This window comes from Anolis carolinensis, chromosome 1 (genome assembly GCF_035594765.1).
Source record: "Anolis carolinensis isolate JA03-04 chromosome 1, rAnoCar3.1.pri, whole genome shotgun sequence".
NCBI classification, from domain to species: domain Eukaryota; kingdom Metazoa; phylum Chordata; class Lepidosauria; order Squamata; family Dactyloidae; genus Anolis; species Anolis carolinensis.
The window spans coordinates 350,476,279-350,490,891 of NC_085841.1; the positions used below are offsets into that span (position 1 = coordinate 350,476,279).

At 38.7% G+C, this 14,613-nt stretch overlaps 1 protein-coding gene and 1 long non-coding RNA gene across 2 annotated transcripts; one reads left to right on the plus strand and one right to left on the minus strand.

The window, feature by feature from the left end:
• Nucleotides 1–447: 447 nt before the first annotated feature.
• On the plus strand, nt 448–8,115 carry LOC100555151 (cystatin-B). Its single transcript, XM_003224056.4, has 2 exons — nt 448–712; nt 6,929–8,115. The coding sequence occupies exon 2, from the start codon at nt 7,011–7,013 to the stop codon at nt 7,305–7,307; it is 297 nt and encodes a 98-aa protein (XP_003224104.2). The 5' UTR covers nt 448–712; nt 6,929–7,010; the 3' UTR covers nt 7,308–8,115.
• On the minus strand, nt 3,761–14,562 carry LOC134295574 (uncharacterized). Its single transcript, XR_010002202.1, has 2 exons — nt 14,443–14,562; nt 3,761–13,736 (listed from the first exon to the last, which is right to left on the minus strand). It is a non-coding gene; the product is annotated as an uncharacterized LOC134295574 (long non-coding RNA).
• Between the last annotated feature and the right edge of the window lie 51 nt (nt 14,563–14,613).

The following is a 14,613-nucleotide window of genomic DNA, read 5'->3' on the forward strand; positions in this document are numbered from 1 at the left end:
AATTGCAGCTGGCTTGCTCTCCCGCCTGCGCCACAGGCCATGTATAACATGATGTTTTTGTGCTTAATTTGTAAAATCATAACCTAATTTGAAGTTTAATAGGCTTTTCCTTAATCCCTCCTTATTATCCAACGTATTCGCTTATCCAACATTCTGCCGGCCCGTTTATGTTGGATAAATGAGACTCTAATGCACTTCGCATGGTGATTTGGTTAACCAGTTAAAATTAATGAGTAAAACAGGGTTTTGTTTTGTTTTTTTGTTTCTTTGCCCAGAAATTTTTCGGGGGTGGTTTGAACCCCTCAACCACCCCCTTGGCTACTCTTGCCTGGAAGAGTTGATATAATGAGGAAAAGGTGTCTCATTTGAAGCTTTCTCACCAATCCTTGTTTCCACACAGAGCCACATTTTTCAAAATCCAATTCACACAGGGACAGAAAGTGAGGGCAAATCTCAAGCTGCATTGACTGTGCATTGGGGCTATAGCGGCGGCGAATGAGACAGCAACATCTCCACAACCTCCGCGACCGCCTGCCTGCTTCCCTCTTTCTCTCGAGGCCTAGTCCCGCAGCCCCGGCCCGCCCTCCTGAGTCATCCTCCTTCCCTTTCTTCTTCTCGTCTCCCTCTCGGCCTTCCCTCTCGCATCCATCTTCTCAGGCGCTCCCATCCTGAAGCAACTTCGGAGGCCGAGTCCAGCAGCGGAGAACATCAGGTGAGCGAGCGGATCTCGAACTCGGCAGGAGGAATCACGCAAGCCCGCGGCTTCGTAGGCCGCACCCGGTCAAAAGGAAAAGGGGAGGCCTGTGGGCGCAGGATGAATGCGATTTTGGCACCACTTTAACTGCCTTTGCTCAGCTCTTCCATTCTGAGATTTGTCATTTGATTCTCTTTGTCAGGGAAAGTTAAAGGCATTGTAAAACCACAGCTCTTTGTCAGGGAAGGTTAAAGGCAAACTACAGCACCGATGATCCCATTACAATGAAATGGGGTGCCAAATTGGATTAATATCGCACCCCAGATTTTGACTACAACTCCCAGAATTACTAACCATTGCACAAGCTGGCTAAGGCTTCTGGGAGTTGAAGTCCAAAAAATCATGTGACTTGGCTAACGCCCTTGTAAAGGCTTCTGGCTTTGTAAAACCTCGTGATTCCATAGCAGTAATACATGGCAGTTAAAGTGGTGTCAAACTGCATTGAATATACAGTTTAGATCAGGCCTGGGCAAACTTGGAACCTCCAGGTGTTTTGGACTTCATCTGCCACAATTCCTAGTCCTAAGTGTATATATATTGTGTGTATGTTTTTATCTATTTAACCTGTTGTATATATTTTATGTTCATATGTTTTATACTTTGCTGTACCACACTTTGAGCCAACAGGAAAGGCGGGTAATCATCATCATCATCATCATCATTATTATTATTATTAGCGGCAATGTCCTTTCCAGACACTCTCTACATTTATGGTTATAGTACTTTGTGTGTGTGTGTGATTTTTTATATGTAATTTATTATATATCTTTTATGTTCATATGTTTTTGACTTTGCTGTACCCCCAGCAGGAGAGGCTGGAACTTATTATTATTATTATTATTATTATTATTATTATTATTACCACCGTATATGGGGCAATGTTAGTAGATCCTCCCTTCCAGGCACTCTCCAATGTTTAAAAAAATAGTATAAATTTTTATTATGGTATATGAAGAAAAAAATTCAACAATCAAGGTGCACATTATAATTCCAGTCCCACCACCTCCCCATTCCCACCCATGAACCTCCACCCATGACTGCCAACACTATGCCATGTGGAACTAGTATCTAAGAAAACTCTATCCTTATCAGTACATTAATAAATTCCTCATGCAGCTATTTCAAAATCTATTCTGTCTTCCTTCCGAAATCCCAAAACAGTGATGCTTAAACTTTGGAAATGTTGGACTACAATTCCCAAAAGCTCTAGCTAGTGTGTCCTATTGTTAAGAGTTCTGGCAACTGTAGTCCAAAAGTCTGAGGGTGCATCTACACTTGTCAAGTGAATGAAGTTTGAAACCACTGAATACAGAATGAATAGTTTGACACCACTATAACTCCTATGGCGCAATGCTATGGAATCCTAGGAGTTGTAAGTTTCCAAGGTCTTTAGGCATCTCCTGTTCCCAGGATTCCTTATCATTGAGCCATAGGAGTTATAGCGGTGTCAAACTGTATTTATTCTACAGTGTAGACCTAGCACTGGAGGACTAAAAGTTGCAAATCACTGTCCTGGGAACACTTTTAAAATATATATATTCTTCTCTGTGGCAGCTGCAGCATCAGCACAAAGTTGGATTTTGCTGACTAAACCTAGGGCGTTGTCCAGGCAAATCACAGCCTTTTCTGATAGAAAGGGAACTACAGTCTGAGTATCTCTTTCTTGAAATGCTTGAGACCAGAAGAGTTTTGGATTTCACCTTTTTTTCAGGATTTTGAAATATTTGGAGGATATATAATGACATCTCTTGGCAATGTGCTCCCAGTCTAGACACATTATTATTTACATTTCATATATACTTTATACACAGGGACTGGAGGTAATTTTATACATAGTATTTTTAATCATGTTATGGATGAAACAAAGTGTGTTTACACTGAACCATTGGAACACAAAGGTGTCACTGTCTCAGCTAGCAATGTTGACAAAACTGGATTTTGCAAAATTTCAGGTTTACGGTGTATATGCCTTCACGTCTCCTGGTGACATATGGAAACCCCACAAATTTCTAAGAATTTTGTCAGGCAAGGAATCTCAGAGTTTCCTTGCTTGACAAAATTCAAAATTGCCATTTTCTTCCTTCATAAGTATGGAGTAAAATAACTGCCATTCTTTGCCAATCTCCCATCCAAGTACTACCCAAAGTTGACCATACTTAGCTTCCACAATGAAATAGGATCTGGTGCCTTCAGGGTTTGCTAATGTCAGAAGCATCAAGGTGCCAGCTCAATCTGCCTTTCAGCATTTCACTAATGGAAGGGTTTTTTAAATCTGCTTTGAGTATGAATGCAATGCTAGAATAGTAATTGTGAATTAACACTCAGTTAAAGACTGTGATATACAGTATGGAGTAATTTTGCCCTGGCGCAATTCTCATTCTCATTCTTGTGGTTTTCTTGGTTTCAAATGAAACAGCCCAAGCCCACAACACATTGTTTCTTTTTTTAAAAAATTACCAAAAATCCTATAGATGTTACGGAATTCTCACCATGTTGAGATTTAAGTGCACTCAGCAGGCCAACCTATTATATACCAATCGTCTCTGTGCCAGAGAGATCATTGCAACATTTGGAATGTAATCGCCTGCAGCTAAGTTGAACTTTACCTAAACAAGTTCTTACAGGTAGAGTTGCTACAGGGAGGCTTTATAGGAATATTCTTGTACCAGGCATTTTTACTCATTGGACTTTTGAATTGGATTCCTTTGAGGCATCTGACTTCATAGTTGTGCTTTTAGTATTTCATTTGAACCTACAGTTCATGAGATCCTATAATATTAGAAGACTGTGATATCTTGTTATTACATGTAAAACTGAAGGTTTAGTTTTACAAGCCTTCTCTGTCAAAGAGTCCCTGGTGCCTTACTAAACAACAAACTCCATGATTCCATTGCATTGAGCCATAGCAATCAAAGTGGTGTCAAAACTGCATTGATTTTATAGACAGACTGAGAAACCAGATATGAAGATTTCAAATGAATTAATGATACCAGTCATCTACCTATATAATAATAAAAATAAAAACTTTATTTATATCCCGCCACCATCTCCCCACGGGGACTCGGGGCGGCTTACATGGGGCAGTGGCCCAAACAACATAAGAACAAAATATAAGCAACACAATACAATCACAATATAAAAAGATAAAACAATAATACAATATATCAATATAAACAACAATACAAAATAAAAATTTCATTTAAAATACATAAATGATAAGACCGTAATAAAACAGGATAAATGATTAAAAACCCACTGGGGCTGATTAATTAATGACTATCTCCGAAGGCCTGCCGAAACATCCAAGTCTTCAGTTGCTTCCTGAAGGAAGGTAGAGAGGGAGCCAACCTAATCTCCCTGGGGAGGGAGTTCCAGAGTCGGGGAGCCACGGCCGAGAAGGCCCTCTCTCTCGTCCCTACCAAACGCAGTTGTGAGGAGGGTGGAAGTGAGAGGAGGGCCTCCCCGGAGGATCTCAGTGATCGGGTGGGTTCATAGGGGACGACGCGGTCACGAAGATAGGCAGGTCCCAAACCGTTTAGAGCTTTATGCAAGAAAACAAAGGAGTATGTTTAGAGATGAGAGTGAGTACAGAGCCACTACTGTTTCTTCCCCTTGGGCATTAAAAGACTAAAAATACTGGGACATTATTTTTAAAATGTTCTAATTTTTACAATACCTGTCTTTCATTTAAATAGCTTAAATAGCTCTGTCACAGTTTCTCATTCTTGGTCATAGGTCAAACTAATGTGTGATATTAATTGGAATTTGGCAGTACTTTGCTATAGATAATAACAAAATTATAACTACATTGTGTTACAGTAGTACTATACTAAAGATAAATTCCCACATTTTTCAGTAGAACTATATTTTTTCATGATGGCAGTGGTATTGTCTTACTAAGTGACAGCAAAGGAAGATCACTAGTTTGAGTGCTGGCTTATGTTGCTGACCTGACTCAAATGTTTGTTTTCTTTAAAAATATTTGGAATGTCCACATGCTGCCAAATTAATTTCTGCAACATGAAGTCTGAAAGAGCTTTAATGGACCGAGACCCACAGAAAGAACAGTGTGCTTCAGGTTTGGCGATACAAACACTAATCAATTATTGCTCAATAATCTGAAAATCTAACTTCTTAGTTTCTCTTAGGTTCATCATTTCTGGATTAACACTTCAAGGGGTACATATGCTCCTAATATCAATCCATAAATGTAACTGTTTATTGTTAAATTCCCAATGAATATCACCATGTGTGTTTTTAAATGATTCACCCCTTTCCCATTTATCATTACTGTTATTATTATTACATTTATTTAAATGCCACTTTTTCTTTCTTAAAACATACTCAAAGTGGCTAACAATGCTAGAAACAATACAATGTATAATGTAAAACTTAAGACTTACAAATACTAAAATAGATTTAAACATAGTATTAAAAATAGTTGAAACCAGTAAAACCATTTAAACCTATTAAAATATGTAAAACACTGTACAGTGTTTTACTTGCCGTTTTCCCCCATTCGTTTTGCAAAAAGTAACCTAACAAAAATGCAAGAAATACCTCAATGTAAAATTAAAATAATTAGCTTTCCATTTCGGCAACTAAGCTGCATTAGTTGTTAAAAAAGTAAACTATTGTTTACGTCATACAGTACCACAAACAAATTACCATACTCATCTAATTGTTTTGCATGGATGTTAATATAGGCCCAAGTTTTACAGGTCAGTCGTAGTGACTCAATGCCAGCGGTATGCAGTAGAGCCAAACTTTTCAAAGGGCTCTTTTGAGTTAATACCTCTTTATTACACTGCAGAATGAAGGCTGAGTGTGTTTCCCAGCAGAGCTAAATCCTATTTTGGAATGCTTGTTCATTGTGTCAAGCTGCTGCGAATGTAGGGTTGTATTTTCCCCTCGTATGGTACAATGAAACTCCACTGGCAGGACTGCACTTTCCCCCACTTCTGCAATTGATTAAACAGGAGTGTTATATTACAAAACCAGAGGAGAGCTTTCAGCAAACCTCTTGCCCTAGTAAGAAAGGCGTTTCCTGCTGTAACAATATTTTAACCTTGTGACAAGGTCCAAGGCTCACTTATTTTTAGAAGGAATTATTTGGGATTCTGTTTTTACAGGATTGTTGTAAGGGCCCACCTAAGTGTCATGAAGGATTCAGTGTGTATTTCGAGGGCACCCATAAGACTTTCTTTAGGATAATTTCTCATCTGTTCTTTCCTTTTTCAACCTGCTCTTGATTCAAAGAGCATCACATGCATATTTGATAGAGTGGAGTTCTGCTGTTGAGCAGGTTGGAAGGAGATGTATTTTCTAGGGCAAAAAGAGGAGGAGGGCCTTTAATCTATAAACTGCAATGAGAAAGAAAACACTCATGCATTCTTTAGCAGTAGCAAAGGCTTATTCAGCCTTTTCAACAAGGGATTTTGTTTAATTTCTAGTAATAAGGAATACATTAATAATACTTGTGCTACACTTTGATTTCAAGAAAAACAACAAGATATGCAGAGTAGACTCTTAGGCCCCACTTACACTGCCATATAATACAGTTTGAAATAGCATTATATGGTCAATGTAGACTCATATAATGCAGTTTAGTGCAGTTAAATTGTATTATATGAGTCAATACTATATAATGCTATTTCAAATTGCATTATATGGCAGTGAAGATGTACCCCCCCCCCCCCCCCAATGGGGATTGGTAGATGCTGGATAAATTTAATTTTTGGTTGCTTGAGAGCTACTATTAAAAACAGGCCTAATACTATCCCCATATTATGCCATGCCATAAACTCTGTATTAACTTGATATTAATATTGTGATGCAGTAATTAAGACCAAGTAAAAACAAATGTAACTTAACATAGTTTTACTGTTTTGCTGTATTATAAAAACAGTTCTTTTTAATTTAAAGTATTATTTCTTCTAATTTTTTGCCAGTTATTTGAGAGTTCTGGTTGCCTGACTTCTAGTTAACTGAGAGTCTACTGTATTTCTATGTTATTAACTGCCTCTTGTTTTTCTCCCTTCTTTCAAATGAAAGAGATGCACAATTTAACTAATACAAAAAAGCTACAGAGGACCCAGAACTACTTTATCCAGACGAGTGCAAACACTCTAATTTTCTTCTTTCCCTGTCTCTTTTTTCATTTTTCTGTGATAGCCACCTGCTCCACGAACTGAAAAGGGGGCACCGTTGGTCCCACTAGTCTTTTTACGTGGAAGTCACCCCAAAGGCGTGGAAGATGAAGTGTGGCGGGACCTCAGAGACCAAGCCAGCCACTGAAGAGACACAGCAGATTGTCCAGCACGTCAAGGCCCAAGTGGAAGAGAAAGAAGGCAAGAGCTTTGATGTCTTCACTGCAGTCGAGTTTAAAACCCAGATGGTTGCTGGAATAAACTACTTCGTCAAGGTCCATGTTGGGAATGACCAATTCCTTCATGTGCGAATCTTCAAAAGCCTCCCTCATGAGAACAAGCCACCGGAGCTCACCAGCTACCAAAGCAAGAAAGGAAAGCACGATGAACTGTCCTATTTCTAGACAGCTCTTCAGATTTTTATCCATTATGATTTTTTATGATTTGCTTTTTATAATTTTTCTCCACAATTGTATTACAGATGTTTCATAAAATATTATGAAATGGCATTTCAGTAGACTCTCAGTTAACCGACACCCATGGGGATGGTAAATGCCAGATAAATGTAGTTTTTGATTGTTTGAGAAATACTATTAAAAATAAGTCTATGGCCCATATTATACCATACCATAAACTCTATATTGACTTAATATTGAAATATAGTAATGAAAAGCAATTTAAGACAAATAGAGACAAGCATAATATAACACTTTTACTGTATTATAAGAACAACTTTGTGAATGCAGTATGTAATTTTAGTTATTTTTTAACCAGTTGCTTGAGAGTTCTGGATGCTTGAGTTCTGGGTAACTGAGAATCTACTGTATTTCTTTCAGTCTTCTCCCCTCCTTAGTCATGGCTACTGACTTCCCATTCCTTGGTAGGAGACATATATTCTCAAATCATTTATAATATGTATCATCCTAGGTTAAAGCTTTCACTAAGATTGTAATCATTGTATCAGCATAAAATCAAAATCAACCATTGTATCTATCTGCATAAAATCAGGGTGATGATTCTTCCTGCTTCAAACTGATTTGAAACCTTCAGTCCATAATTGTGTGTCTTTTGTCTTTTTTAATATAAAATTTAGGGTTGGTTCCCAGTCCTTTCTGAAGTTGCCTTGACCTTTTTCTCTGAAATTATAATTTCTTGAAATCAGTGTTTACCCTACAAATTCAAATGAATAAATGATAATTTAAAGAAAATCTACTTGATGTTTTTTCTGGAACTTTTGTGGCTAAGGACAAAAAGCATTGGCATCAGTTCAGGAATGTCTTGATTTTTGTTCACAGGTTTTAATGTGTTGAGTTCAATCTAAATTAGAGAGATGCAACCCCACAAGGTCCCAACACTCCCCCCACCATTTTAGCAAATTTGTCACCTCCCAAAATGGCAAATCTCACACACATAGAGTCTGTATGGCATATGTAAGATAATATTGCTTCTCACCTCAACCTGTTTCAGTTATTTCCTTGCTGAGTAGCATGGGACCCAAAGTTTCTTACCACAAGATCAAAATTAAAACATAGTTGTGTTAGCCTGGTTTATCAGTATGCAAAGGGATCCTGTAGCTTTGAGAATATGCATAGAAAGGCCATTCATCTGAAGATGTAGACTAAGAGTCCATTGATGCAGCTTGATGCATGGAATCGGGAGAGTTGTTCGGTGAGGCATCAGTACTGTTTAGCAGAGAAGGCTAAAAAACTTGTACAGCTATAACTTTCATAATGTCATAGCACCGAGCTATGCCATTTACATTGGTGTTAAATTGCACTAATTCTAAGTGATGGATCCTCAGTCTGTGAAAGTGTATGCTACAAGTTATCCCAGTCTCAAAGGTACTACAAGATCCTGTTGCATTAAGTTAAAACAAGACAAAGTTAAAAGCCTGAAAATAAAAATGTTAAAACACAATTAAAACAGATTATGCTATAAAAACACTATTAACTTTTAAAACATGTAAAATCATTTAAAAACATAATGAGGTCAAAAAATAGAGCACAAGATTCCATTAAATGACTCCCTGCAGTTAGTTAATCATTACATGTCTGTTTGAATAAGCTGCTGGCAAAAAGGAAAGTAGAGGAGAATTTCACAGCAAAGGCTTCTTCCCATGTCCTCGCCAGGTGGACCTACCGCCATGGTGGTAATAAAAGACAATCCTTTCCTTAAGCCAGGGTGGGCTTTGCTTTTTTCACAACGTGAAGGGCTTTAAGTCATTAAAATGGCCTCAACGAGACCCAAAATATGCCATGGGAAAGGCAGACAAGAAAATGTTCCCGCATCTCCTAAAAGTCATGAGGAAATTTTGTGAATTAAAAAAACTGACTGTCAGGAATCGGGAGAACAAGGCCAATGTGGGTCCCCCAGACGGGTAGAATTTGCCCACCCTCAGTCAAAATTGTTTGCCATTGGATTTTTACATACCAGTTCCTTCAAACACAAAGGCATTTATGATCTGCAGCTATGCTTCTCAAATCCTTAATAACAACTGATAAAGAGCATCATAGCTGCACTCTAATGTAGTGCCATAATTATATAGTGTGAAATAAACCAGTGCATTTGTATAGGAAATGGGTTAGCTCAATAAGGCACCAGTAAGAAGAGGCAGTGCAGATGGTTTTGAAATGGGGTTTACTATTATTTTCCCCCTTCCCCAAGAAATATATTAACTGAAAAGATCTGCCAGAAAAACTGGAAAATCCATAGTCCAGAGTCATATATGCAGGATCTAGAACTGTAAAGAGGCGAGGAGCCAGCTTTGAAGACAACTAAATCAAGTTTTGATCTTTTTTACTTTGGATAATAATTATGCAATGTCAATTTGTCATTCATTCCAAAATATAATAATAATAATAATAATAATAATAATAATAATAATAATAAATTATCTGTCTCCCTTCATGGCTTGAGGGGGAGTACAACATAGATGAAAACATGGATAAAACAAATATATATTAAAAACATAGAATTAAGATTAAAACACCAATACTAATAAATATAAATTTAAAATTCAGAGGCTAAAATTGACTGAGATGGTCTGCCGGAAGAAGGCTTTCTCAAATGATACATCTATGATGTCACTGATTATTTTGATTTATTTCTATCTAGTTTTAGACTTGACTTAGCCTTTATCATTAGGGTAGATGACTTGCATATTTGAGTAGATGACTTGAAATGGACAGGGAGAATGCAATCCTGTGAGTTTGCTTAGATCTCTCAGCATTGTTCAGTAAAATTGAACACAATATTCTTTGGAATCACTGTGAGCCTAAAAGTGCTGCAATAGTTCTGATGCTTCCAAGAAAGGTGTTTTGGCTGTTTTGTATATAAATATGTTGGCTGAGATTCTATATCGAGATTGCAGTGTGTAAATCTGCATGCAAAGTGATGTATTGTGCTATTCAGCCTTTGTGTTGAATGGCTTTATTACGCAACTAAACCAAGCATACCAATATGCAACTGAATGCACACCCAAATTACAACTCTGCTACTGCAACCATGGTGTGAATAAAAGTGTTTCACACTGGACACAAATATCCAACCAGTTCAGGAGCTTTACACATGTGTTTAGGCAACAACAGATCCCAGCCTTCATTTTAGTATAGTGCCAGCTCTTTCTCCAAGAATTGACTGGCAATAGTGTTATGTTTTACACACCAATGACAAGAGTATTTATTCCCGTACAGATGACATCAAAGTTATCAATAGAAAGATTTAAGATTATATAAGAAAGATTATAAAGAAAGATTTATTTTACAGGCTAAAATCAAAAGAATTTCATTCATATTCTGGACACTTTGGCATAATGCCCCCATCCAGACAAATCAGAAAGCTGCATTCCAGTTTTACCATCAGCCACAGTCCATAACTCTGCTCTGAAATCAATTAAATTAGAACCAGTTGTCAAAGCAATATGTTACTTGAATTCAGTTCAGTACTCAGCACATTACCTACAATTTCAAGGCTCAATAAAACCATTTTTAAATGCAGCAAGGGCTTATGTAAGAACTTGATACTTTCTTAAGACACAATGAACTCTATGATGAATAGTATTGTTCAATATTAGAACATGAAGTAAAGGCAAAACTGACCATGGTGCATCTAAACAGTAGAATTAATGTAGTTTGACGCCACTTTAGCTATCATGGCTCAATGCTTTGGAATCATCGGAGCTGTATTTTTTCCAAAGTTTTTCACCTTCTCTGCAAGGAGGGCTGGTGCCTCACCAACTATTCCTGGATTCCATAGTATTGAGCCATGGCAGTTAAAGTGGTGGCAGACTGCATTAGTTCTACAGTGTAGACGCACTCAATATTACCTTCCCTTGGGAATTGGTTTTTTCTTAAAGGGACAAAGTTGAAGGAGAGGGCAATGGGGCAATGAACAGAGAGGAGACTTCCAGGCAGAACTACTGCAAAGGAATGCAACCCAGTGAGTTTGCTTAGATGTCTCAGCAGCTTTCATTGCCATTATCATTGTTTGTCTCTGTTGAGCCTTGAAGGCACAGTGTTGCTATGGCCCCAGAAAGTCCTGGAAGAGTATTTTCAGTTTTGGATGTTGTTATTAATGGTTGGTTTGGTTTGCTATGCAGCACGCTAGCCCAAGACATTTTGATGCATTATTCTCCCTCCCCCATTCAGTGAAGGTGCATAGTTCAGCACAAACCTGGCTGAATAAACAAGAATGCAAAAACAAGAGTTGTACTGAACACTAACACAAAGCTTATGGGATGGAAGATGCCAATTTTGCATTCTCCCACATTCAGTTCTTTATTTATAAAAATTTCTCCTATTTATGAATAATTTTCTGCACATTGCTAAATTGATATTTAAAGGTATATCAAATGAAAGTTTGCCTTGGGGTGCATTTGCATTGTAGAAGGAATGCATTTTGACACCACTTTAACTGCCATGGCTCAATGCTGTGGAATTCTTGGATTTGCTGTTTGAGGCACAGAATGCTAAAGAAAAATCTTGTAAAATTATAACTCCCATGATTCCATAGCATTGAGCCACGGCAGTTAATGTGTCAAACTGCATACTTTCTACAGTGTAGATGCACTCCCTAATCCACCTCTTGCCTTCTGCTATTAAATTCCACAATATCTGCTCTACTGAGTACAAGTAAAAAGCAGCAGGAATTATGATTTGCACACTCCTTCATATCTGAACAATTAAAGTTGCTATTACTGTGGTTTTCCATTGAGTAAGTGGACTTGGACGATATAGATCAGAGTACTATATATTCTTATCTCATGTTATGAAATAACTGAGTCGCCTGTAATCTGAATAAATAAAAGTAGGTGATTTTATGCCAAGAGCACAAGAAAAAAATATTTCATTTCAGAACAAAATGCCACACTTCTTTTAAATTATTATTGTAGTTTTGGTTATTAGCAATCATTACTGGCAAGTGTGAATGTTGTTAAAGTAAAGGTCCCCTATGATCTTCTTTCAAACCAACTAGTAAAATGTGGACTAAATAATACTACTATTAGGTGAATTTGTAATTGGTTGAGCGAATGAACCCAAAGAGTGCTCACCAATGGTTTCCCTTCATCCTGGAAAGAAATGACTAGTGGAGTTCCACAGAGTTCTATCCTGGGCCCAATGCAATTCAGCATCATCATTACCGAATTGGATGAAGGTTTAGAGGGCGTACTTAACAAGTTTGCAGATGCCACCAAATTGGGAAGGATAGCTAATTCTACAGAAGACAGGGTCAGAATTCTTAAAATAACCTTAATAGCCTTAATAGATAAGGAAGCTGGGCCAAAACTAACACAATGAATTTGAACTAAGTGTAAGATACTACACTTAGGCAGAAAAAATGAAATGTAAAGATACAGGATGGGTGATGCCTGGCTTGACAATAACCTATGTGAAAAAGATCTGGGAATCTTTGTGGACCACAAGTTGAACATGAGCCAACAGTGTGATGCAGCAGCTAAAAAAGTCAATGGGATTTTGGGCTTTTTTAGGAATCAAAAGTAGTATAGTGTCTAGATCAAGGGAAGTCATGATGCATTTGTATTCTGCTTTGTTTAGACCTCACTTGGAATACTGTGTTCAATACTGGGAACCACAGTTCAAAAGAGATAATGACAAACTGGAAGGCGTCCAGAGGAGGGCAACTAAAATGATCAAAGGTTCTGGAGACCATGAATCCTGAAGATTGAGAAGATTGAAAGAAGACATGATAGTGATATACAAATATGTGAAGGGTTGTCATAAGAGGGGGCAGACTTGTTTTCTGCTACCCTGGAAACTAGGACTCAAAGCAATAGGTCCCAATTACAGGAAATTCCACCCAAACATAAGGAAGAATTTCCTGACCGTAAAAAGTCTTCAGCAGAACTCTCTGCCTTGCAGTGTGGTGGAAGCTCCTTCCTTGGAAGCTTTTAAAACAGAGGCTGGATGGCCATCTGTCAGGGGTGCTTTGATTGTGCTTTTCCGGCATGGCAGGGGGTTGGACTAGATGGCCCATGTGGTAAGGTAAAGGTTTCCCCTTGACATTAAGTTTAGTTGAGTCTGACTCTGAGGGTGCTCATCTCCATTTCTAAGCCGAAGAGCCGGCGTTGTCCATAGACGCCTCCAAGGTTATGTGGCCAGCATGACTACATGGTGCACTGTTACCTTCCCACAGAAGCAGGACCTATTGATCTACTCACATTTGCATGCTTTCGAACTGCTAAGTTGGCAGAAGCTGCTCAATCCAGTCTCACAGATTTGAAACGCTGACCTTCTGGTTGGCAAGTTCTGCAGCTTAGTGGTTTAACCGACTGCGCCAGAGCAGCCCTATGGCCCATGTGGTGTTTTCATATAACTCTATGAAAAGAAAACATCAGGAACCTTGGGTTGTTGTTTTCCAGGATGTATGGCCATGTTCCAGAAGCATTCTCTCCTGACACTTATGACATTCTCTCCACACCTATGGCAGGCATCCTCAGAGGTTGTGAGGTCTGTTGGAAACTAGTCAAGTGGGGTTTCTATATCTGTGGAAAGTGCAGGGTGGGAGAAAGAACTCTTGTATGTTTGAGGCAAGTGTGAATGGCGCAGTCGGCCACCTTGATTAGCATTGTCTTTGGCCCCATGGACACTGCTATATCAAGTTCAGCTGGGGTTTCACAAGGCCTTTTCTGTCAAATAGTCCTGGTGTCTTACCAAACCACATCTCCAAGGAATCCATAGCACTGAGTGGTGACAAACTGGTTTAATTCCACCCTAAGGCTTCTAACTCATGTGTGGGCAAACTTGGTCCCTCCAGGTGTTTTGGACTTCAACTCCCACAATTCCTAACAGCCAGTAGGATGTTAACGGCTCAAGTGGCTGCGGGGGAAATGGAATGGGCCTGTTAGGAATTATGGAAGTTGAGGTCCAAAACACTCGGAGGGCCCAAGTTTGTCCATGCCTGCTGTAGAATCATTATAATACATAACAACATAATACATTATAATTTCTAACAGTAGGCTGTTTGGAATTGCGGGCGTTGAAGTCCAAAGCACCTGGAGGGAGGGCCCAAGTTTGCTCATACCTGTCCTAGCTCCATTTCCCCCTCTGACTCATTCTTCTCCCCTTCCTGACACAATTGAGCCCAACTCTCGCGAGGCTGAGTCCCGCCTTGTCAACGCGATGTCCTTCGATGGGTGGGGGTGGGGAGAGAGGGAGAGAGACGAGGCCAAGGGAGGCGTCCAGGTAGGTGATT